General features: G+C 42.4%; 1 protein-coding gene across 13 annotated transcripts in view; it reads right to left on the bottom strand.

The window, feature by feature from the left end:
• NEDD4L (NEDD4 like E3 ubiquitin protein ligase) overlaps positions 1 to 23,567 on the bottom strand; it is a 2,900,454-nt gene that overhangs the window by 996,439 nt on the left and 1,880,448 nt on the right. For 11 of the 13 annotated variants that reach the window (XM_069627054.1, XM_069627053.1, XM_069627056.1 and 8 more), the window contains 2 exons: positions 9,422 to 9,553; positions 4,110 to 4,229 (listed from right to left, as the gene is read on the bottom strand). The exons of 1 other annotated variant lie outside the window; for it this stretch is intronic. In XM_069627054.1, the coding sequence (XP_069483155.1) occupies positions 4,110 to 4,229; positions 9,422 to 9,553 (252 nt within the window). The remainder of the gene's footprint in view (positions 1 to 4,109; positions 4,230 to 9,421; positions 9,554 to 23,567) is intronic. One more of the 13 variants, XM_069627051.1, reaches the window with a different exon arrangement.

Below are 23,567 nucleotides of genomic sequence, written 5' to 3'. Positions count from 1 at the left end.
CGATCTCGCTCACTTTAAGTTATCGCAAGTTGCCCCGGAAAGCCCACATCTTTAAGGTGACCTGCATAACCTACAAGGATATCCCGACCATTGCAGGTCCTTACCTGGCCACAAAAAAAGCACCTTCAAAGGCCAATTTCACACAAGTCAGTAATTCAGAAAACAATACAAATTCCCCTCTTCAAAAAACACTTCACAGACTGCCATAATGTACCTTCCATCTCCCCATTTGCATTGAGCGTGTGAAGTACTCAATCTCCCACTATGAGCTCAATCTTGATTTGGATGCCCCATCCCAACCATGTGCAACATCTTGAGTCACCCATTTCCACGTGTATAGTGAACAGATGATTTCTACCCAGGTATGTGCTATATAAATACCAATACATATAAAAACCAAGTGTTCTTGAGGGCTATAGCAGAATTACCAGGCGGTTGTCGTACGATTACTGATGGAGGCAGGGAAAAGAGGATCATCTAGGGAAGCAGCTTAGGATTCCAATATTTCAAACCTAAACATGGGTTCCAGAGAGGAGGAGGAGCACTACAATCCAGTATTCCAACCTTTTATCAATAGCATTTGGTAGAACATATTTGAGAACCTTAGACGAGCGATTGTCATATTGTGCTTCTGTTTCTGTGAGGAGTTATTACGGAGTCCTTGTCTCTGAAAGGGAGATACAGCCCCCATCTAATTCCAAAGGAGTTTAAGAAGGAAAATCATGAAACCCGTGCTTGCAACACCAGCCAATGTCTGTAGTATCAGGGCAGTTTCTAGCCAACTAATAGTTGTCATGGAAGACTGCAACACAGCCGCACCAATTACAGTATTTTAAGACAGAAGACAAAGTAATCAGGAACCATGAGCATAGACTTCACATTGTCAAACATACCCAGTGGTAATGACTCTTCTAGGAAACATTCTAAGGTAAAGTAATATGGGTATCTTAGTTGTTCCTAATGGCAATAGCTTCTAGAGTCTCTGCCTTATGAAGTTCGACACAGTGAGACAGACCAGAGTACGATTTAAGCAAATACGATTTCAAATTCCTTAGCAGCTGCTTTTGTAAGGAACATTTCTCTGGTTTCTGCATAAGAAAAAAATACTTTCACCAAAAAGAGAGTTGTAACAATTGTGTGTTCTAATGTTAGAAAGATTGAATGAAACAGTCTTCAAAAGATTATACAACAGAGTGGGATAATCAGCAGTACGGTTGGGACAGCACCAGTCACATGTCGGGGGTGGGAAATGCCCTGAAATGCACAGTGAGTTTCCTATAATTGTGTGCATCATCATACCTTATCATCATTGGGAGTTCAGACGTCATTCCTATTCAAGCATTACTTCTCAACTTAGACCAACATATGCCAGTACCCCTTTAAACATTTAATCATATAACAGGACACACAAACTATTGTTGTGCTCTACATAGAAAATACTTACTGCCTATTGAAGTGACCGTTTAAGTAACCAATACCCCTAACAGCCAGCAACAGGTGAACACTACTGAAAATAACTAAAAAGAAATTAAAGGGATGTTTTCATTTTATATTTAAATAATTACCATCTCTTTACATGTCTGCACCATTCTGTAATAAAACATACATTGGAGAAGGAGTAACTTTAAAAACCTGACAATGCTGTATTTCTGCCGTCAGGGAGTGGTGCAAAATCATTGCATTAATCACTTCTCAGCATCGGGTGTGATTTGTGGCACTATCAGCCTGTGTAATGGCAGAGGCTGGAAATAGCGTGCTCGTCTCACTTCCTTGTGTGCACATCGACATGTGCTTAAGAAAGATAAATTGGCAAGCATTCTCAATAAGAAAATGACCTCCTCAGACCTTTCAACCACTGCTGTGTGGCTGGCATGCCTACAAATGCACTCGTATTACAAATATTTACAGAGGGTGGAATTACAGGGTGTTTAAACAGAAATATATAAAATATTTGGGGGACGAGTATGCCCCAGGAAAAAAAAAGACAAAGTCGCTAAGGACTCATCTTGTACGATCATGCCCTCTTTACTGCAGTGATTAGCAAAGATAAAACTCGAGATCAATAAGAGTAGGGCATGCTGCAGCAGACTGGGCAAAAATCAGTCTGGGTGGGCCCGGCTAGCTTCTGTTCTCTAAATTCAACAATAGTCAATCCTTGAAATCGATTTCAATTCTCACACTACATTCCCAATGATGACAAGAGAACTGCAAAAACAGGATTAATGGTTGTGCGAAATAGTTTCCAAAATCCATTAACTTTAGACAATGAAGGGCTAGATCTTCCATCAACAACAAAGCCACAAAAATGTGCTTCTATGATGCAAGAACCTACATTCCTACAAAACTCCTGGGGAATGACAAAATAGTTCTGTATTTTAGGAATAATTATCCAGAGAGCAAGAATCATGTACCCTAGTCCTGGGTGATCTGATATGTCTATAAAGCATTACAAATCAATAACATTCACAATATATAATGAGATATCATTGTCTGGGTGGTAGTAGAGGAGATACTATTTGGAATGGATTTAAATACACAGTCAGAAACCGAGCGTTCATAAGGGTTCTCCCCCTCAACCCATTGGCCTGACAGGCAGGAGATGGAGCATTTGAGTTTGGCGCATGGCATCTGGGCAGGTAATTTACATCTCCAGGTGTCACTGTAGGGGTCAAGTCCCTTGGGAGGGGCACGGGGGGTGGATACTGTGTCAGTCCCTCTTGTTGGGCTTGCAAGGTGACCGTCTCTGGGACCAAGCAACAGAAAAAGTTTCCAATGGGAAATGGCCCTCAATGGTCTAGCATCACATATGCGAGGGTGCTTCTATACATATTTACTACCTGTCAAGCCCCCAACCCATCTCAGACTTGAGCTGCGTCATCCAGAGTTCAGGCATGCAGCAATAACTCTGTAGAGTGCGCCTTGGTTGTGGAGGGTGTACTGCCTGCTAATGCCAAGAAGTAGATTAGGAGTCATAAGAGTTTGCCCAAGAAACAAACAGTTGTTATTCTACTTGCATAACACATGGATTACGTGGCCCATTTAAGACCATGTGAGTGGTAGACATTTATTTTTCTACCGCCGACCACGGTGGGAAGAAGAGCAATATGTATTTTTCTACCCTTTCATCCCAATATTTTTAATGTAGCCCTAACTGATTGCAAACCGCATATTCCAATACTGTGGGATTTTACAGATCGAAGAATGCTGCTAAAATAAGAAATGCCACACCCTTAAACTGTGCAGGGATTCACCGATGCTACGCAATATTTATCTTTACAGATTCAAAATGCGTGGAGCTTTTCATTCAAGGTTAGGAGGCAAAGTTTTTGGTGAAGATAATTTACAGAATAACTAAACGTCCTCATGGTATTTGTGGCTCAGGAGGATACTGGTATATTATTTAAGCATCTCCATTCATTTAAGTTGGATTTTTTTTTTTTAAATTGAAGCCCTAGAAAAAGAATAAACCTTCACGGCAGACTGATCAAAATCAAAGGCCAGAGCTTTCTTTGCAGCCATGATGTTACTTCTCCTTCAGTAACTCCACAAAGTGAAGCATTGCCTTTGCTTTGAGCCCTTTTCAGCTTGACAGCTGGATGTTTTAGTTTGAAAACGTTTGATACTGTTATGCACAGAAACAGCCCTACAGCCTTCACACTCTGGCCTATACTCTACCATTTTATGAGATTAACTGACCCAGAAGCAGAGATATTCCAGAAGGGCTGGCTTACTTAGTTAGTAGAACAGTAGAGTGGATATAGGCAGGTACATTAGAACTAAAGAAAACATTAAGATACATTGCCCTGTAACTTTTCAAAGGTTCACCATTCTTGCATGCATTGCAATACAGTCAACGAAACCATATTCGACTCAGCATGTTAACAAACAATGAATTGATAGGATAGTAGCAGAGAAGCCTGCAAAGAGGAAGCGACGTACATGCAAAGAATCGGAAGAAGAAAGGACACCATTGAAGACACCAGGACACGGATCAGATGGAAAGAAAGAGTGGCGGCCAAGTCTGCAAAACCAATGGAAGTTAAAGGATGACAGGAGAATGAGGAGATGTGCGGCAGAAGAGATCTTTGTTAGATGAGACAGACTCTCACCTCTAGTGGAGCGGATAATGTTACAGTCGGTGAACTGAGACTACGGGGCCGCCTTATCTGAGGCTCGCTTAGATGATTGTTACTGTTTGACGTTGACCCGGCTGCACCATCTTCAGCATGCTAATGTGGAGGCAAACATACGTTAGACATATTTGTGCATCTGAGTTAAAGCACACACTGCGAAAAAGGCTTGCAAACTCTCACACTCTTTCATGTTCACAGAAACATTCAACCATATTGACGATTAGAACTATGCAATGCTGCGAGCTCCATTTAAAACAATAGTGGCAGAGCATTTTCAATGACTGGTATGTGTTAACTGTTCCACCGTCCTAATGTGTCTCCTCAGTCTCCCCCACACACTCTTAAATAGAACACACAGCACTCACAATGGATATTTTCTAACCACTATCACTACCTGCTGAAGACTACACCAAACATGGTTTAGTTTAGGGCTCAGGCCAATAAGGGAGCTGCCTTATAACAGTCGGTATATCCTTCAGAAGCAGGATATAACAATGTGACTAAATGGCGAAAATCATTATTACATTTTAGAATATCAGACAATACATTTAATACAACAGCATTTATAGGGCCAATCAAAAGGAAATGGGCGGAGGGCATCACAAGTGGCATATACTTCAGAGTAAATGGTATTATACTCCTAGAAATGTTCACCCACTGAACGCTGAATGGTCTCATTAAAAATGGGGAGGCAGGAGGAAGAATATTTGAATGTTGAGGCCATCTGATGCTATATTGTGTTAAACAAAGCTGCCAAATGTCCTCTATTCTAGTATAGCATTTCAGCACACTGCTGATGGCTTTAGTGGCCATTATATTCCTGCTTCTGCAGTCATAACGAGATGGATGGTACACAACAGACAGCAGAGCTACTACTTTTAATATATTGACAAGTAGAAATGTAGGAGAAACATTGGAATGTTGGGACAGAGGACACACATCGGACATTAATAGACCTCTACATTTCAATTCTCTGCAAATGAGCTATCAACATTCTAATGGGAAAGGTGCCACCTCAATTTAATCATGCTGCAACTTCATTAAAAGCAAACTTAACATAATATTTCAAAAGAATTCTGCGCAAACAAAACTGAGGTACACGCTAAAGAACTTTCTGACGAAAAGTTTTTCCTGCCATGGAACCCTTTGTACAAAGGGTAAGAAAACAAATCTATGGAATGTACACATGCCTTGCCCTGTTCGAGCCTCTATAACGCGAGTGACGGAAAAACCACAGATTTTGGCATTTCTGCACAGAAAAAGATATAAGAAATTGAGAGCTACGTGTGCGGAATTGAGGTTGGAGAGAGGTGTATATACATAATTTAATAACATTTTAAAAATGCGCCAGCATAGAGAGCAACTCAGGGAAATGTAATGTGTAAGGATGATTGCACACAAAAAACCATACTAAACGCCTCCTCCCACAAATCTGTGCAAAGGTAGAATTTAATGCCGAGAGACAGGAACTGCATAATATGGGGCAAAGATTGCTGGCCATTCGAGGTTAAATTGGAATCACTTGTGGAGTGTACTATTGTGCGTTCGTAGAGATATTCTGCCATTCCTGAAGGGAGTGCTTTTCAATCCATCAGCCTCTAATGTGGAAATATTGAGATTTGTGGGGATGTTGCCAGCCAAATACACCTGTTGATAACAAAACCAAATAACGTTGCCGAGAAATATGTGACAAAGGCTGATATATGGTTTGATGGAGATTGTAAGCTAGCCAAACACCACCTTTTAAACTGTGCAGAAAACTGGAGCAGTTGAAATGGAGGTGAAATTCGCATAGCAAGGCAGAATTACAAAAGACAACTTACTAAAAAAGATATATATTGACAGGGCTCCTTGATGCTATTGAGGGAAGGGATAGTGTTTGGTTTTAGAAACGGTGATAGTGGGTTCAATAGAGGATAATGCTATGACACATGGAAAAATGCCTTAAAAGAAGTGGCCCGATTACTGAAGGATTTGTAACAGGAAGCTAGAACATTTCCGTATAAAACCCCAACATCTAATGTATGGCTGTCCGCTCTAAAAAAGAATCCTGTTGTTCATTTTAAAAGGAGGTTTATGCAGCTTTTAAGGCCCAAACACATAAGAAGGTACCAGGACCAGTTATCAGCCTCTTTTCTTCTAGGTCTATACAATGTAGCTGCAACTATGCCGTCAGTGCCAAAATCATGTATAAAAGCAGAAACAGACCTCATGTATAAAAACGCAGGTTGGAAAGGCAGTTAAACCTCCAACACATCACCCTTTTGGATGCAGTGGGCAACATCTATCCCTTAGCAGCTTGGAAAAGTGGGTAGAAGGTAAGAATGGGAATCGTTTGCAGGTGGATGTTCATGAAGTGAACACTATCAAAGTTTTAGATGTTTCCTACTGGTGCAGAAATACCGAACTTTGAAGAAAATATATTTGTATGTTGTATTCATTGATCTACAAATTGCGTTTGACTGGGTACCCCATGCAAAATTGTGGGAAACCTTCGAGATTCTAAACATACACCTGCCATTGCTTAATGCAATCATTGCACTTTATACATACAATAAAGCCGTAGTCCGATGGGGAATGGCTTGTGAGGCGACAGCCCTCTTAAGTTTAGAATGGTGTGCAGCAGGGATCAGGATAGCTCTGGGGCAATAACTGAGGGTCTAGGAGGATAGCCCACGGGCAAATCGATTGTTTTAGAAGCAGGGCAACACAGAGCGTCACAGGTTTGAATACCGGTCCCGCACTTAGGGACTGGTCTTGGGCATTAAGCGAGATAAAAAATATCACTTCATTTTGTTTTCTATAAAGTCATGTCTATTCCCACTGATTCTTCAACACTTGGCACCGACCCCTACAGGGCTAAGATTAAAAAGAACAGCTCTGGGTTTGGAGTGATGGTCGTGTGACACCTAACTGCATGAAAACCGAATCCAAGAAGCAGCCTAACATTTTCTTATCTATTTTAGACACCGCAATAGAGCAGGTCAGATTATATGACGACCTGGAAACTGGATACATGGGACTCTTGTACATGGAATGAACAACTGGAGAAATGCAATCTGATGTTTTCCATATATACAAGATCAACAGCTAGATTTGCTAGGGAACGTTGATATGGGGACTTGTGATACTCTTTGAAAATGTATGAGCTTCAGGCCAGACAAACAACATTATGTGGCTCGAACTATCGCCCCTGTGCAATGATGTCCGTTACTGGGACGATTTCTATGAAAAAAATCATTACCATTACATCTAGAAACCAATATGTAATGTATAGACTGTTAACTCTCCTGTATTGTGTGCGAATTTGGGGTACACCTTCACTAGGCAAGAACAGAGATGCCTGGCGAGATCCACTATCACAGGTCAGCCATTTAATGCCAAAGTACACGTACCATTTTATATTAAATTAAAGTTTGGTATTCTACTGCTACCTTACTGTCTTAATATCTCGGATGTGTATGACAGATGTATGTCCTTAATGCCAAAATGAAAAATAAACCAAAGTTCACTATAAGCTAGATATTATGAATTGTAATTGAAACCTACACTTATGGAGTGCGATAGTCGCCACACAGCAGAGGTTAGGAACCTATGTAGACTGAAAAATGCTATACTCCAAACCCAAATACATACAAAGAGCTTGGATCTGCAGGAAGGTGCTTTCAAATACTGCATGTTTATTAGTCGTCAAAGCTGTATCCTTGTTTATCACCTATATTAAGTGAATGCCGTTTCTAAAATGACTATAATTACCCTATATTAATTGGGTATGATTTTATGATCAGATTAAATCAATTAGATCTTCCGTATTGGTGAATGGCTTTCTGTGAATGTTTGGTGTTAATTGGCTGCCAATATTGCTTTTAAGCTCTATCATGTGTGCATTAGTAGGTGCTTTTGGTTATTATTACTTATTGTGTATCAATGCATACTTAGAGTTATTGTTATGTTCTCTGAAAACGTTAGCAATTGTTTGTGTATCCCTTATGACTTAGTTAAATAAAGATATTTTGTTGATAGAAGGATGCTTAAAAAAAAATACAAAAGGAGCAAACCCTTATTCCGCCCAAAATGGACTTCTCTACCAACTCGTAGCGCACACTGAGAAAATAGACAAATCGGATATGATTGCAAACTTGGGATCTAGGGAAATGACAGGTAACTGATGACCTCAAAGGAAGACTAAATGCCAAATCCTGCCATATGTATTGAATAAAAAAGCTAGGAGGAACCCACTTAAGAGAATGGTCAAACAATCTGGATATGGAGCAATACAAGATCTTTTTTCTGTTAACCCAACTAGTAGGGAGGGACATTGAGTGCCACAGGGTATGAGATAGGAGAAATGTAACCTATAGTCTACTGCACAATTTTACCAGCTATTCTACAAGACAAATGTGAGCGCAGTCCATGCCAAATCTCTACCACTTAAGCCCAAGTATGACTATGATCTCTCAGTGGCATCGGAGAACAGCAAGTAAGCAAGGTCAATTATCCATACCACAGACAAGCACAGACAGCCAGTTGGGCAGGGAACTTAAAAGATTCTTGGTGCCAGTACATTTACAATAGGGGTTACCCAAAATAAAGAAATCTAATCATTGAGCCTATTCGGAAAGCAGCTATGGGCATTTGCGAAATTGTGCTACAGCTTTAGACGGCAGGAGAAATATGATAAAAAAAAGTTTGCCTCGTGCATTCCTTGCTAAAAGGGAAAGACAGGACAAAAGTAGATCACCCTGCTAAACACAGATGACAACAACTTGCACAAGAATGGAAGCCCTTTGCATAGGCAATGTAAACAAGCTGACCTGGTGGTGTGGACCCTACTGCCGTTGGAAATGAAAGGACTCAGTAAAGGCATCAAACAGTGTCAGTAACTGGAGGGAGCAGGAGTCATGAAAAAGAGGGTTTGGCCCGGTCTTGTTCAGTCTGTTTTCTTAACCTTTGTACAAAGTGCTTTTGATCAACCTACAGGGAGACAGATCTATGAATTTGGGAATTTTAATTAACTGCTGAATTATAAATCAGGGAAGGAAAACTTTACCTGGTTACATTCAACTTCCATATCTGGGCTTAACCAGTTTTTTTAGTCGTATTAAATTGAGTTTATGCATACACACTGTAAGCTCTTAGTAGGCTTTGCATCCTCCGTTAAAATAGATACTAAAAGCTGTGTTTTATATGTGAGCACAAGATTTCTCCTTGTACAAATAACCATAATTTTGAAACATCTTAAACCAAGTAGACCATGTTTAGACCGGACAGTAACCTTCATACAGTACCTGCACGATGGGCCGCGTCCATGTCGTCGTTCGATTGTTATGATTGACATAATAAGTACGTCCCTTAGCATCTTTCCTCTCTTCCCAGCCTGATGGTAAGCCTGGTGTGGTATGCACATAGGCCACTGATGGCTGTTTATGCAAGAAATCATGGTCAACATTATGGGATTTCGACCAGCATTCATTTTGAGTTATAAAATACAAACAATGTCAGGTAACATGAAAAAAAAAAACGTTTTCCGAAAATTTAAAAAGCACATAATTTGGAAATCTACATACACCTGGCAATGAATTTCTGCTTCGCTCAGCAACTATATTTACTCTCTCACGCTGGTAGTGCTTCAGGATACATTTTCCAGACTCACTGTTTTCGTGGCCTGTCGATGCAACCAACAATCACTCCCTAGGAGGTCAGTGGTCATTGCTAAAGCAACAGCAGAAAAAGATACCCAAGTACAAATGCAACAGCAGGAGCACAGGGATTCCGAGTGCCTGCTGTGTACAACACTGGTACGGGATATCGTTAGTAGACACTTTACCTAAAACGTTGTTTCTTCTTTGAGATGTAAACATTTATGGTTCTTGTTAAGTGGAAGTCAATCATTGCAGTACAGGTCTGTGAGCACCGTAGAGTCGTTATGGCAGCAATATCAGCAATAGCAAATGCTACTTAGGCATGCAAACCAAGTGCAAGGTGTTGCAGGTTGTGATAATGGTCTTGCTTGGACCTCTGGAAGCCTAAAACTTTAACACCAAGAGCATCATATAATGTTCGTGTTTATCTATTGCACAGGGTAGTTAACAATTGCAGAAGGGGCAATTACATTGAGTTAATCCCATCTCATCCATGGATTCCTGGATAACCAACAATGCCATAGGTACTAGAAAGCACATGTTGGAAATACAACATACATCTCTCTACCACATGTTCATACAGTAGCTGTAGCATACTTAGTGAGTTTTCACTCTTGCATCAATAGGCGCAAAGTTGTTATTAAACAATTCTGCAGCAGACAATCGATCACCATCATGGTTACACTAATCAGACACCTTACAATATAAAACTGTACATTAAACACCAGTTGGTGTCATGTGTGTGGTGGAGTAGAGGTTGGGGGGTACGTGCATGTGGGGGAAGGGGGGTAGGTGTGTTTGCGCCAGTGTGTGTGTCTTAGTGTGAGGGTCAAAATGAATTAACAGGTTCAGAATGGCCTCTGCAAGTGGAAAAGAATAGGGGACAAACACTCCAACCGCAACTCATGAAATGTGCACAAAGGTCCCTCACTGGCCTGTGAAACACCAACATAATTTAGATGGGGGTTGCTCTTATCTGAGGATGGCGAGAGTACATAGGAAAAGCAATTGAATCCAGAAACTCGCATAGGTTCACGATTCAGATGCTTGTGCAAAAGTCCCAGAGAATGTACACACAAATGATTTGGGGGTTGGTCTTAGATTAGCATATGGGAAATATGTGGATTATCTGAAACAAGTTGATCATTTGGCACCACTAACAAAAGGATAAACCCTAGTCCTAGCCAATCAGCCTTTGCCCCCTGTAGCATGTGGCTCCAGGGCCCCAGTTTTAATTGCTCCCTTTTTCTGTGTGCTTCTTTTTGTCTGCAAGTGGCCACTAAACCTGATAAGGATTTATATATAACCGTCAACACTAAGCAGGCTTGCACTTAACAAATGAGTAGAAGCCTGATTAACCTGCACTTAAGTAGGAGGATTGGGACACTGAAAGGCGTGCCATACGAACTTTCATTCAACAGGCACAAGTGCTGCCACCCTTACACAAGAACTCATAGTTTTCTTCTTTCATTTTGTACTTCGCTTCAATGCAAGTGCTAAAGCGAATAAGAAACCATTTGAATCAGGGGTTAGGGGTTTCTTTAGAATACCTTAGGCTGTGTGTCACTTGTCTGTAACAGTTTCATATTAATATATATCAATATAGCATTAAAAAATCTTCCACTTTTGCAAAATTAAGAAACCAGAAATCAGATTTCCCACAAAATCTCTTGCCACTGATGTAATAGAAATGCAGGTTTTTCAATTTCACATTACTGAGTGAAATCGAGATTGTGCGACTGAGACAAACTTTGCATTTTGGGGATGAGTCAGGATTAGCCTACAATTCATGACAAAGATTTAACCACATAAGGAGGACTTCAGAACATTCTACGTATGAGAACAAGTATCCTGAGGGTGCATCCCTCAGCTGCCCACACTTTAAGATTGCAGATCATAGTTGCATCTTGCACTGATTCTAATAAAGCACTGTTCCTAAAGCATGCCTGACTCTATTCTCTTTACACTGAGTATATGCTTTATCAAAGACTGAAAGGCGTACAAGCCAAACATATTTCCCAAAGCAAGCACATTGGCAGAGTATTGTAGTCTGGAATTAGATTACGCCACAACTAAGGCAAAGACCAACATCTTTTTCCATTGCAGACAGAAGACATCTAGCCCATAATATTTACTGGTAACCTTCATTAAAGCAGACTACTTCATTGTGATTTTTCATACTTAATGAGGGTACCGGCATCCTGAACACGTCAGCCCATTTGTTCTATAAGCTTAAAAAATGCAAGACTAGCAGCAGAATTGGAAGAGCACATGGATTACCAGAAGGGATTTGATGTTAAGATGGCCTTCAAATACTATTGTCCAAGCACGAAAGCTGAAAAAAAAGCAAACAAATTAAGCATGATTAACAAGGACCTATCCCAATAGAGCCTCCAAATGTTTTTGAATGGGAACCTCAGCAGAAAGAGAACTCCTCGCAAAGGAGCAGTCAAAGTGAGTCATGGCAGCTCGGAGAGATAGAGTGAGAGACAATAAAATCACACTAGCAGATAAGGCATTTTGGCGATTATACCAGGGCCAGAACAGCATGCCATTAAAGTCAATAAAGGTCAGTTACCACCTAAATGAAAGTGAAGTAAAACAGGTGTTGGGGAGAATTCTCTCTTTAGGCTGACTTTCCTAACCTAGTGAGTCCCCCAGCAGCTTTGCTGGATTTCTGGAGTTTGTTTTTTTCTCCTGCCAAGAGTGAGACTCTTTTTCTCCCACTCTTGGACATGATTTATGGTGTTCCTTTGACTGTTAATGTGTTTTATGGGCTATGGGGCCATTTACTCCATAGGGTCTCATGTGTTTTTACTATGTGTGTTACACAGCACCCTCCGTGCAGTAACACAGGGGTGTCATAGTGACACCCCACCATAGACTCCATACCCTGGGACAGACTACTGTCTCCCAGGGCATGTAAAGTCACCATTGGCTTTACTAGTCCCAAATTATTAACAGAAACCAGTACAAATCATCATATTGTGGACGTACTGGTCGGGGAAATTCAATTGCCCCGGGGTCTGTTAGTCGAGGGGGCACGTCTCCGTCCCCCCTGACCGAGTTTTGGCTGGTGGCAGTGGATACTACCTTTTATATTTGACCGCGAATATATCCCTATGGGATTTTCCCATTGTTCGAGGCTACCAACTTTAATTATTTAATTCTCATAGCCTCGAACATACCGCCGGTTTATTTATTTAATATTAATTCGCCGGTTGGTATTTTTTGCCAGGACTCGATTCTAAGATGGCGTTTGTGTGCTCTTCTGTGACTCCAACCCAAGTCGAGCCCTTTGTTCCACTTTTTGGCAGGCTTCTCCACAGAAGCCTCCAAAAGTGGTGCCACTCTGTCTGGGTACCACAGGGGGTGTGGGAGGGGGTTTAGGCACCCTGGACTGAGTTACCTTGGTAACTCAAGTCGCACTCTTGTGTGATTGGCCCAAGTGGTGAGCCGGCCGGCTCACCACTTGGCATGTTTGATTGACGGCTAGGCTGAGTGAATGGGGGTATGCTGCATAAAAGCAGGGCTTTGGGGACTGGAAATTCAGAAGTCACCACAAGACCTGAGAATCCGACGAGGGAGAAGCTGAGCCGACCTACCACGACGACACCACCGGTGGAGCCCTGTGGAACCGACACACCACTTCCCGACGACAGAGAAGATCACCCGGCTGGAGAGGCTTCTTCCCCTGATTGGTGGGCACAACCAGTTTACCTTCTTCTCTTCGCACCCCAGACCGGTTTGTGGTCGAATTGCCCGTGCCAAGCACCCCGGCAGCCGGATAGCCACTTACCATGAACCGCAAATCCACGGACCGCTGCTTGTACCTGAGAAACTCCGAGGCTGGTTTCTTCCCTGGCAGTGCAACGGACTCCTGTCTTCCTCCCCTACGAGTTCCTCTCTTCCCCAGGACGAAGCACCGACTTGCATCCGCTGCCAGGAACAACTGCCCCGGCTGGAGTAGTCTCACCACTTTAAGGTACCGTGTCCGCCAGGCCTCCCTTTCTAAAGATTGCTACAAGGTAATAATAACCCCTTAACCTTCTGGACTGGGCTGGCCGCCTTGACCCTCTAACTGGTCCCTTTCTTTGGTCCAACTCCTTTTTGAACCGTTACAAGACTTTGTTGCGCTGCAACCGTGTGACCTTGGACACATTTCGTTTTGATCCTCTTAAAGCAGATCCGGCCTACGGACTCTGAATTCACGGTGTTACTTTGCCTTCCTCTCTTGTTGTGTTTGTGAAAAAGTGTTGGGATCTGTTTCAATTCATTCTCTGCTTTTCTCTCCCTTGTTAAAACGAATTATTAGAGTGCCATCTATGTTAAGCGCTCACCGCTGTCTGAAAATAAGTGGGGCTTTACTTAAGACTTGTCTAATATTCTTTTAAGGGAGTGTATATCTTTTAGTGACCATGTTTTTGAATTGCTTACTATTAGTGCCTGTGTGTTTTTCTAGATGTGGTTTTAAATACATAATTATATCTCTTTTACACCAAGACCTGGTCAGTGTTTACTTGTTCTATTGTGTTCTCTTGACCTATTGTGAATACTCTGTATACTGCCTAACTCTTATTGAGGGAAGTCTGACTGCTCAGCCACAGCTACCAGGTGAATCTGTGTGGTACAGACTGCTACCAAGTGGGTTTACTGCCAAACACCTGTAGTCCTAAATCTTTTGCAGTGGTCCCAGAGGGAACTGCACAGGTTTCTGCCTAACAGGAAGCAAGGCTTCACACAACGTGATCAGGTACAGGTAGATTCTGTTCATGTAGGATTAGCAATTCTTGGGAAATTGGAATGGACATCTTTCATATATCTAAATTGGCATCTGATGGTGGCCATATGATGTGTCGTATATGTAAAATACAATAACTGGGCACGGATGAGCAGAAAAAACAATAAACACAATCCACACACTGCAGGAAACTACATTCACGGCACACGAGTAATGCAAAATGAGATGCTTGAAGAGAAGACATTAACAGGGGGGAGGACTATCATACAGGATTCCATGTAGCCTCAGGTATGCAGCTTTGATGTATAGGAGTGTGAGGTGTTACACAAGACAGTATACCCAATATATATGCTATTCACTTCAGTTTGTAGTCTTTGCAAATCATTCCCCAGAACTAAAAAGAATTACAACATTTCTGCCACAAATGTTTGTTATATCAATGTGCTTCAATTCAAAAAGACTCCTCCTCAGGAGAAAAGGATCTCTATTTCCATAATGTAAATTGGTTTTAAATCAATTTAATTAAAAAAACAGACTACATCTCTCGATACATGCGATAGCTTAAAACAATCCTAGCCTTAATTTACAAAGATAACTACTTTAAGAACAACGTCAAGAGCCTCGACCCCCTTTCCTGGGATAGAAATGTACAAAGCAAGGCAGACAACAGAAAAGGTAGAAGCATGCCTGGTCTTCAACATGCAATAAACAAACTGTGCCAGGAAGTCTAAAGCTGCAAGATACAGTCATAGACTAAAGGTAAAGCATACCCTGTGGACAACTGGGCTTTAGGGACTTCGGTTAAGGCCAGTAGATCTGATGGATGTTGGAGACTGAAATTATTTGCCATAAGTTATTGCTTCCTGGAATCCTAAAACGAAGCCTACCACACCTAAATTTGAAATTGCAAAAACACGAGGTTTTTGCCACTCAAAGATGGCCGCCGCCGCTTTTTCATATTGATTTTACACTGGTACAAAGCCCCAGAAGCCTGCTGCCCCGTGATTGGCTGCCTGTACCCTCTTAGCCAATTGGGGAGCAACGGCAGGCAAAAGCCGGCCCCCGAAGAAGGCAACCGAAAAAGGCTCCTTCCTTGCCGAGCTCGAGTGCTCTGGAGAGCTCGGATTGTGTGTGCCAACCTTCCCTTTACCAAGGAGAGCCCCCCATCCAGCTCCCTTCCGCCACCCCCGCATTCACAGTATCTATGGACTGCTCTGAGTAACTTTCGCTCTACATGCCCACCCCTCTCCACCTTGCATCGGTGCTCTTACCTAGAGACAAGGCTCCCTACAGCACCACCCACTATATCACCCGACCGATACCGGCACCTAGTGATTATCGCCTCACGAAGTCAGCACGCTGTCATGCCGCCGCATCATCATCGTTAACATTGCCTTGAAACCCTAGCAGTACTGAATGCTCACTCTAGTCATCGCACGAGTCACTGCTCCCCTTTCACGAGTGGTCTGCTGATGAACATCCCATGCCGATAACATTAACCTGTAATTAATCTTGTCCTGCGCTTCACGTCTGAAATCCTCCTGCCTCATAGTTATCCTCCCGTGTCTCAAACTGTGGAGAATCATACTGCATTATCTGCTTGAGAAATTGCCTGCTACTTTGTCCCAGCTTGCGGCTCTCGCTCCCTAACGTCTCCTGGCATACCAGGCTGCAACCACCGGTGTCCACAGCGTCTGCCTGCTATAGCCATACTGTATAGTGATTCATCTGAGCCCAGCATCCTAACGCTCGATTGCCTAAATTACTAGCTCGCCCTTCAGTGGCTACCTATAAATGTATTATTTGATTATCTACCCACCTTGCTTATATTGACTGCCTGCCATCTCTGCTAAACTGCTTTGAACAAGCTTGCCTAGTGCCCTAATTAACCCTTGATGATTGCTCAGTGCATGACTGTCTCTGACCATATGCACTATCTGCCAAGTTGCTCTGAATAAGTTTGGCTAGTGCCTCTTATTGATCGCTGCGTACCATTGCCATCATTAGACTTCTGATCCTTGCTTGACGCTACAACCTACAGCCACATAACTTCATTAACTCTGAGAAACTACCCAGCCACCACGTGTCAGTATGCGCCCTATAGCTACCAGCCAGACGGCCCACATCTTCTTGCTCCTACAAAACATCTTGATCTACTTGTCACAACAGTCACATATCCCGACATATACCTCCAACCTACATAATACTGCAATTACCAGACCACTCTCAGACATGGATGACCCCACACCCCCACCACCTAGCAATCCCTTCTCAACCACAGATAGGAACCTACGTCTCAGAGCCAGACTTGCCAACATCTATGAGCCCCCCATCATCTCTATTCCTTTCACAATAGGATCAAGGACTAAGCCAACACAGTCTTGCCAAACTAATATAAACCTGAACTCCTCTCCTAATTCTGACCCTATGGCTAATAAAGATCTCAGCTAAGCATAGTAAACTTAAATCCTCACAAACCAGCCATTCAACTATGACTACCACTGCGGATTCCCTGATCAAGGGAGCTCTAATTAACTCGTGATCCATGATAGCCCATGCAACTGAAATTGCTGACTTAATTATTAGTGAAGATCTAGACTTCTTTGCTATCACCGAGACCTGGTTATACCTGGCAGCAGGTCCTTTGCTCATGCTAGCAGTCCCAGACGGCTACTCCATATTAAGACAGGATAGAACAAAATCCAGAGGAGGTGGTATCGCCATCATCCACAAATGTAGCCTCCTTATGAGAATAATTACACCTATCGAGGTCCTCTCATGCGAACTACTATCTATCAATGTTCCTCTCTCCATTGCCCAGACTCTTAATATCCACCTGATCTATCGCCCCCCAGGTCCTTCTGGAACCTTTGAGGATGTCATCAACACTATCCTGTCCAACAACCTCAAAAGCTCTACTCAAGTACTTGTACTTGGAGATTTTAACATGGGCTTTACTGACCCTTCAGACCAGCTCAACCTTACTACTGGCAACACCCTCTCAGAACTAGGCTACACCCAAAAAAGTAATGCTCCTAACCACAATAAAGGTAGAATACTCGATTGGGTAGCAGACTATAACTGCCAAGCCAACATCCTAGCCGTCTGACCCCTAGCCGGGACCGACCACCATCTTGTGTCTTTCATACTCTCTACCAACAGACCCCCACCACCAGGGCTCCACCTAAGCTAACCAGAAATAAAAAGAGTATTACTGTGGATAGGATTATCCCAACCTTACTCCCCAGCCTCAACTCGCTCCCTGATAATACAGACCCGGAGATCTTGGTCGAAGAATATAATAAAATTATGACAACCTCATTGGATGCGTCTTCCCCCCTCAAATTCAGACCAAGCAAGCCCAAAACCCATTTGAATAATTGTTTTACGCCTTTCTTAAAAAATTTAAGGCAAAAAAAAAGAAGCTGCGAGGCTGCATGGAAAAAACTACCCTCAGCAGCCAACAAACTTAAACTCACTAAACTCTCATCCCTTTACAAAAAAGAAATATGTCTAGCAAAGCGTACATCCTTCGATACGCCCATATCCCATGCCAAATCTAACATGAAAGAGCTATTCACTATTCTCAAAGAATTAGACCCCCACAGCTCCCCCTGACACCTGCACCAAAGACAAAAAATGGTGTTCAGAGATCTAAAACGCACTAGCCAAAAAAATAGCCACCCTACAAAATAAAATCTCTAGTAAAAAACCCTCTTGATATGACGCCACCCAATCCAAAACTTCTGAGTAGCACTGCTAATGAATCCACCCAATTCAACTTCTCTAAAGTTTCCGTTCTTAAAGTAGAAAGAACCATCTTGTCCCTGAAACCATCTAATTGCCAGGGTGATCTCTGCCCTGCACAGCTCATCAAAGATGCAGCACAAGACCTTTCTCCTTTCATTACTAAGCTAATTAACGCGTCCTTTACCACTGGAACTATCTCCACTAATCTTAAACAATCTTGGGTACTCCCACTCCTAAAAAAAAACCTACTCTTGATCCTTCCACACCAACCAATTACATGCCAATCCTGGATAAGGTTGCTTATGTACGAATTCAAAAACACCTGGAAGTACACGGCCTATTGGGAACTAGACAGTCGGGCTTCCGCCCTCAACACGGAACAGAGACAGCTCTGATCGATCTTAAGACTCAAGTCGACGAGCTCAGAGACAACGGCAAAGCTGCCCTACTCCTCCTCCTAGATCTTTCAGCCGCATTTGACTTTGTTGATCACACCATACTCTGCAATCACCTTAACACAGCGGCCCACTTCTCTGACAATGCGGTTATAGGTCAAAGGTTCGAATGAAAAGGATCGAATGACAAAAGGGTTGAAACAAAAGGACCGAAAACAAAAGGGTCGATTTTTTTTGGGGGGGGGGGCCCGCATACCTCCTTTTTTGAGGTAAAAACTATTTTTTTCCTATACAAACACCCCCCCAAAAAAATATTTTCCTTCAGACTTGATTTGCACGCGACCCGCACCGAATTACCCCATTTAATCTATTATATTTTTTCCACCTTTTACTGACTCTGATCTTAGGCGTAACCACTCATTCACGTCTTTTTTGCCTTTCTTTTTTCTTTTTCTGTACTGCAGAGACAGCCTTCATCGCACTCTCCACCCCCTCCCCCTGTTTTTGAAGGCACAAGGCTTCTTGCCCTCCATTTCAAGCACCACTTCAAACATCCAGCTGTTTCCAAAATCACTTTGCTCTTAAGGTAAGCGCCTGCTATTCTCACTGGTTCAATGAGTACTTAAGTGCCTTCTAAACATTCAGTCATGAAGTATATTTACACTCATTCAATTGTCCACAGGTTTACCCTTTGATGTTAACCCTTGATCTCAGGATCCTTTCTTAGGCACGCTGAGAAATGCTACACCAGCATAAAACCCTTCCAGGGTTATGCAAAGCAACATTGACTGACAGGTAGTTTTGCAACCCTTCATTACCCCTCTTTTGGAACACCTGTTCTAGTATTGTTCTCAAACCCTTGTGTTTGCAATTCTATTTCTTAGAGAGTGTTTTTTCCAACGCGACCCCCTCTTTGATGATGTAGCGCTGCTGTGGGTCACCCAGGGCCCATTTATCCAGACGCCCAGCACCGGTTTCCGACTTGCACTGCGCCTGGTTACTTCTACTTATCCACAGCCCTTCTCATTGGTAATTTTTGTGCCTTGTGGCTTTTAACTCTCTCTAAGCAATCTCGGTAGAATCTCATAAAGAGATTTTCTCTTTCACATCATTTATCTTGTCTATGTCTGCTTCCACACAGGGTCCAGTTGTTGTGTGTTATCTCGCCCTGAGGAAGGCAACTCTAATCATGTCCTGGAATTATTTGCCAGACAGGTGGCTCTTTTGCCGAAACGTGTTTAAGATGTCTACTTAATCTGCTGTTTTTGTTAGCTTTTTGACACATACACGTAGGCAGACCTGTGAATAAAATGAAGAACATAGAATAATCCAACCTTGGCAATCCTGTAAAAGAAAACTTGTGTATTGGCTGAAGACAAGCCAAATCTAAGAGTGTTGGCTCAGTTTTAGGTCATCACTCAGAATTGGCAGTTTTTGTTTTTGTTTGTCTTGTCTTAATCTTTGAAGTAAGACCGCTATTTCTGTTTATGTGTTCTCAATGTTTAACTTTTTAACCAATAGATAAGTGTACCCATTTGTTCACCACACTATTTTTCTTTAGCTACTCATGCATTTCTTGTCTATGATGTCTTTTTGTAAAATAAATATGTTTACTGTTTTCAACATGAGACTACCCTGATTGCTTTCTGAGTCTGTAGTAGCCTAAATCTATTGGTTCAGTGATACCTCCTTGGTACACTCATTAAATAATTTATCATTCAAGCAATTCTCTAATTGAATTCATAGCAGTATGGACCCTATTGGTTTAGCTTAGTTTACAGTCCCTCTCCATCACTGCTTTTGGGACACTAGCCCCCTCCCTTTGTGTTGAATACATCATCCAGGTATGGATGGCAACACATGGTCTATACCTGAATTATGATAAAATTGAACTTACCATCCTGGGCACCACATCCAGTCTAAATAAACTAGGACTCGCTTACTCCTCCTTCACAATCGATGGCCACAGCATTAAAGTTGGACATGAGGTAAAAACACTAGGTTTCTATCTTGACTCCAACTTCACATTTAGCAAACAAGTTAACTCGCTGGCGTCCTCCACGGCCTATACGTGTAAGCTTATCCGCACTGCCAAACCATTTCTATCTGACACTAGCTGCATCATCCTAGCCAGAGCCCTGATCTTATCTCGCCTGGACTATTGCAATGCTCTCTATTTGGGGTTAACCAAAGCTACCACGAGAAAAATCCAAACTCTCCGAAACAATGCTCTTAGAGCGGCTTTAGGCATCTCCAGAAGAGACCACATCTCTGAGATTAGCCGGCAGAATAACTGGCTTCCAACCAATGGTAAAATCATCCTAAAAACTCTATCACTTACGCACAAATCCCTTAATAATGCTGCGCCTACCTACCTAGTTGACAAATTCCACAGACAGTATTCATTGAGACCGTTGTGAACTGCCTATAAAGACTGCCTCTCCATTCCCAAATTCTATCGCTCCATAATTGGTGGTAATAGTTTCCAGTGAAAGCAGCTAAACTCTGGAACTCCCTACCTCCTACACTGAGAACTGACCTACCCTACCAAAACTTCAGGACTAATGCCATTCTATGGCTGAAAGCAAAGGCCAACTAACATAGTACGCAGCTAGAATTCTTTGCCAGGACTCACTGCCCGGATGCTCTCCCACTTCCATCCAGATGTAGGCTCGTTCACCCTCACCTATTCCTACATACTCTGCCGATGCAAGTAAATCGTATGCAGCATCTGCTCTCCTGTCATTGCACCTGTCATCTGTAAATATGTTTTTCCCGTGTATACTTTGTATGTAATACCTGCCTGTAAATATTTACGTTGTTGTAACTAAGCCTCGCATATACTTGTAACTGCTGCACCCTGATACCTGAGGGTATGTCGCGCATTATAAATAATAAAACAAACAAATAAGGATGTTGACAAAAGGCGTGCCACTACCATAACCAAGAAGACAAGGTGAACGCTGAGGGTAACAGATGCAGGAAAGTAAAGAGAAAGCTAAACCCTGAGAGCCAAGTTAGATATGCCATAAAAGGGCTCGCCACTGTGGATCCTAATGCAGAGCGAGGCACAAGAAACTGGTAAGAGTCCAATAAGTGCCAGAAATGAGAACCTGTGATGTGCCACTGCCTCCAGTCGAGATTCTAAATGTTCAGAGACATGCAGAATCAAGATACAGTATAAAAATAATAGAATCAAGAAAGAATCACAATGCGCATAAAAATAAATCAGTTCATGACCAGTTTTCAGTCTCAGCAGCATCCCAAATGATTACAAAGAAGACTAAATTTATGACATACCGGTAGCCGGAGCTCAGGCATGTATAAACGCAAATACCAAACTCATGCTTGAGTGATAAATTTGTTATCGTGAAGTGCCAAGCAGAGTGAAAAGTAGCCCTCCATCCCATGGTCATATGGTGCGAGTGTGGGAGCCATGGGTCACATTCAGGCAAGCCTGTGCAGGGACATTCCAGATTGCCAGAAGGCTGGGGACAACAGACACCAGGTCATGGTGGAAATTGGATTTTACGAGGGAGAAAGAGGGGCTGTTTGCAGGAAGAAGAGCGATACCCCTGCCTTGAATGATAATGTAGACAGATTAAACCTCAACTAGGACAGGGCAGTATTCTAAAGCTGGATGCTGGCTGAAATTATGACAGATTATTCGGATGTAGATCTTGAGAGGTTTATTCAAGCATAAAGGTAAGACTGGCTAACCCCTTCCAGGGGTTTTCTCAACTGAAATAAAACTCTCAGTTCTCAAGCCATAACAATTCTATTGGCTGAGAAACGGATTTCACTACATTCTAAAGATGACAATTATGTGCAGAGGACAATATGCTAACTATATACAGTGAACATTACATGAATGTATATTATATGTAAGTAATTTTACAACATACCTCCTCTCCTAGCGGCTTTAATAGTCTTTTGTTACTTTCGCGCCTCATGTATACTTCGCTACCCTATTTTTGTTCCACACTTCACCACCATACATTCTCACCGCATTCCCATAGTCTCTTCCCAACACTTTGACATGAGACCATCTTGCATCACACTTCCTCCCTCTCCTTGCCAGCAATCCCATCACTATCACCTTTCTCAAACTTCATGGACCTGCTTCACATTTTACAATCATACCTGTCCTTGGCTGCCTCGCCACTCATTAACATCCTGTCTCGCACTGACCTAGAGCCCACACTCGCCAACTTGGACTTCCCTAGCCAACCTGGCGTAAAGAGAGTTTTGGGTTCCCTAACTCTGAAAAGTTCAAAGGGTGTCACCCCTGTTTTTCTATGCAGTGGGACTATTTTGAAATACCCTCTGCACCAATTCCTGCTCCTAATTCCCGCAGTTGGCGACAGCCATTCGAACGCCCTCTATAATAGTCCTGTTGAACTTTTCAACACATCCATTACTTTGAGGGGTATACAGGGAGGTTTCTTTTAGGTTTTATTTCCAGCGACTTGAGCCATGTCTCAAACACCAAAGACGTGAACTGTGGCCCATTATCGCAGAGACATTTCTGTAGTAAAACCTTCTCACAAGAACGCCCCTTCCAAAAATTCAATCACACTGCTAGTGGTAATCTCTTTTAAAACTCCTACTTCAGGCCATTTAGACATCAAATCTACATCTACTATGACATACCTATCTCTCACTCTTGGCAAATTAAGTGGTCTTAACAAATCGATGGCCACAACGTCCCATGGAACTTTCCGCACTTCTGGCAGTATTCATGGGAGCCGTCCTGTCTTCAAAACGTTGTCAATCTCTCTATAGATGGTACAACTACACAACATTCAATGTCCAAAACTATTTGTGGCCACCAAATGTCTGCTCTGATAACCAATGTAGTCCTAGAAATACCCATGTGAGACTTGTGCCCTAACTTGATCACAGT

Source organism: Ambystoma mexicanum, chromosome 6p, assembly GCF_040938575.1.
Source record: "Ambystoma mexicanum isolate Mex_15411 chromosome 6p, UKY_AmexF1_1, whole genome shotgun sequence".
Taxonomy (NCBI): domain Eukaryota; kingdom Metazoa; phylum Chordata; class Amphibia; order Caudata; family Ambystomatidae; genus Ambystoma; species Ambystoma mexicanum.
The sequence above is the reverse complement of the archived record's forward strand: the minus strand, read 5'-3'. Positions and strand labels throughout refer to the sequence as shown.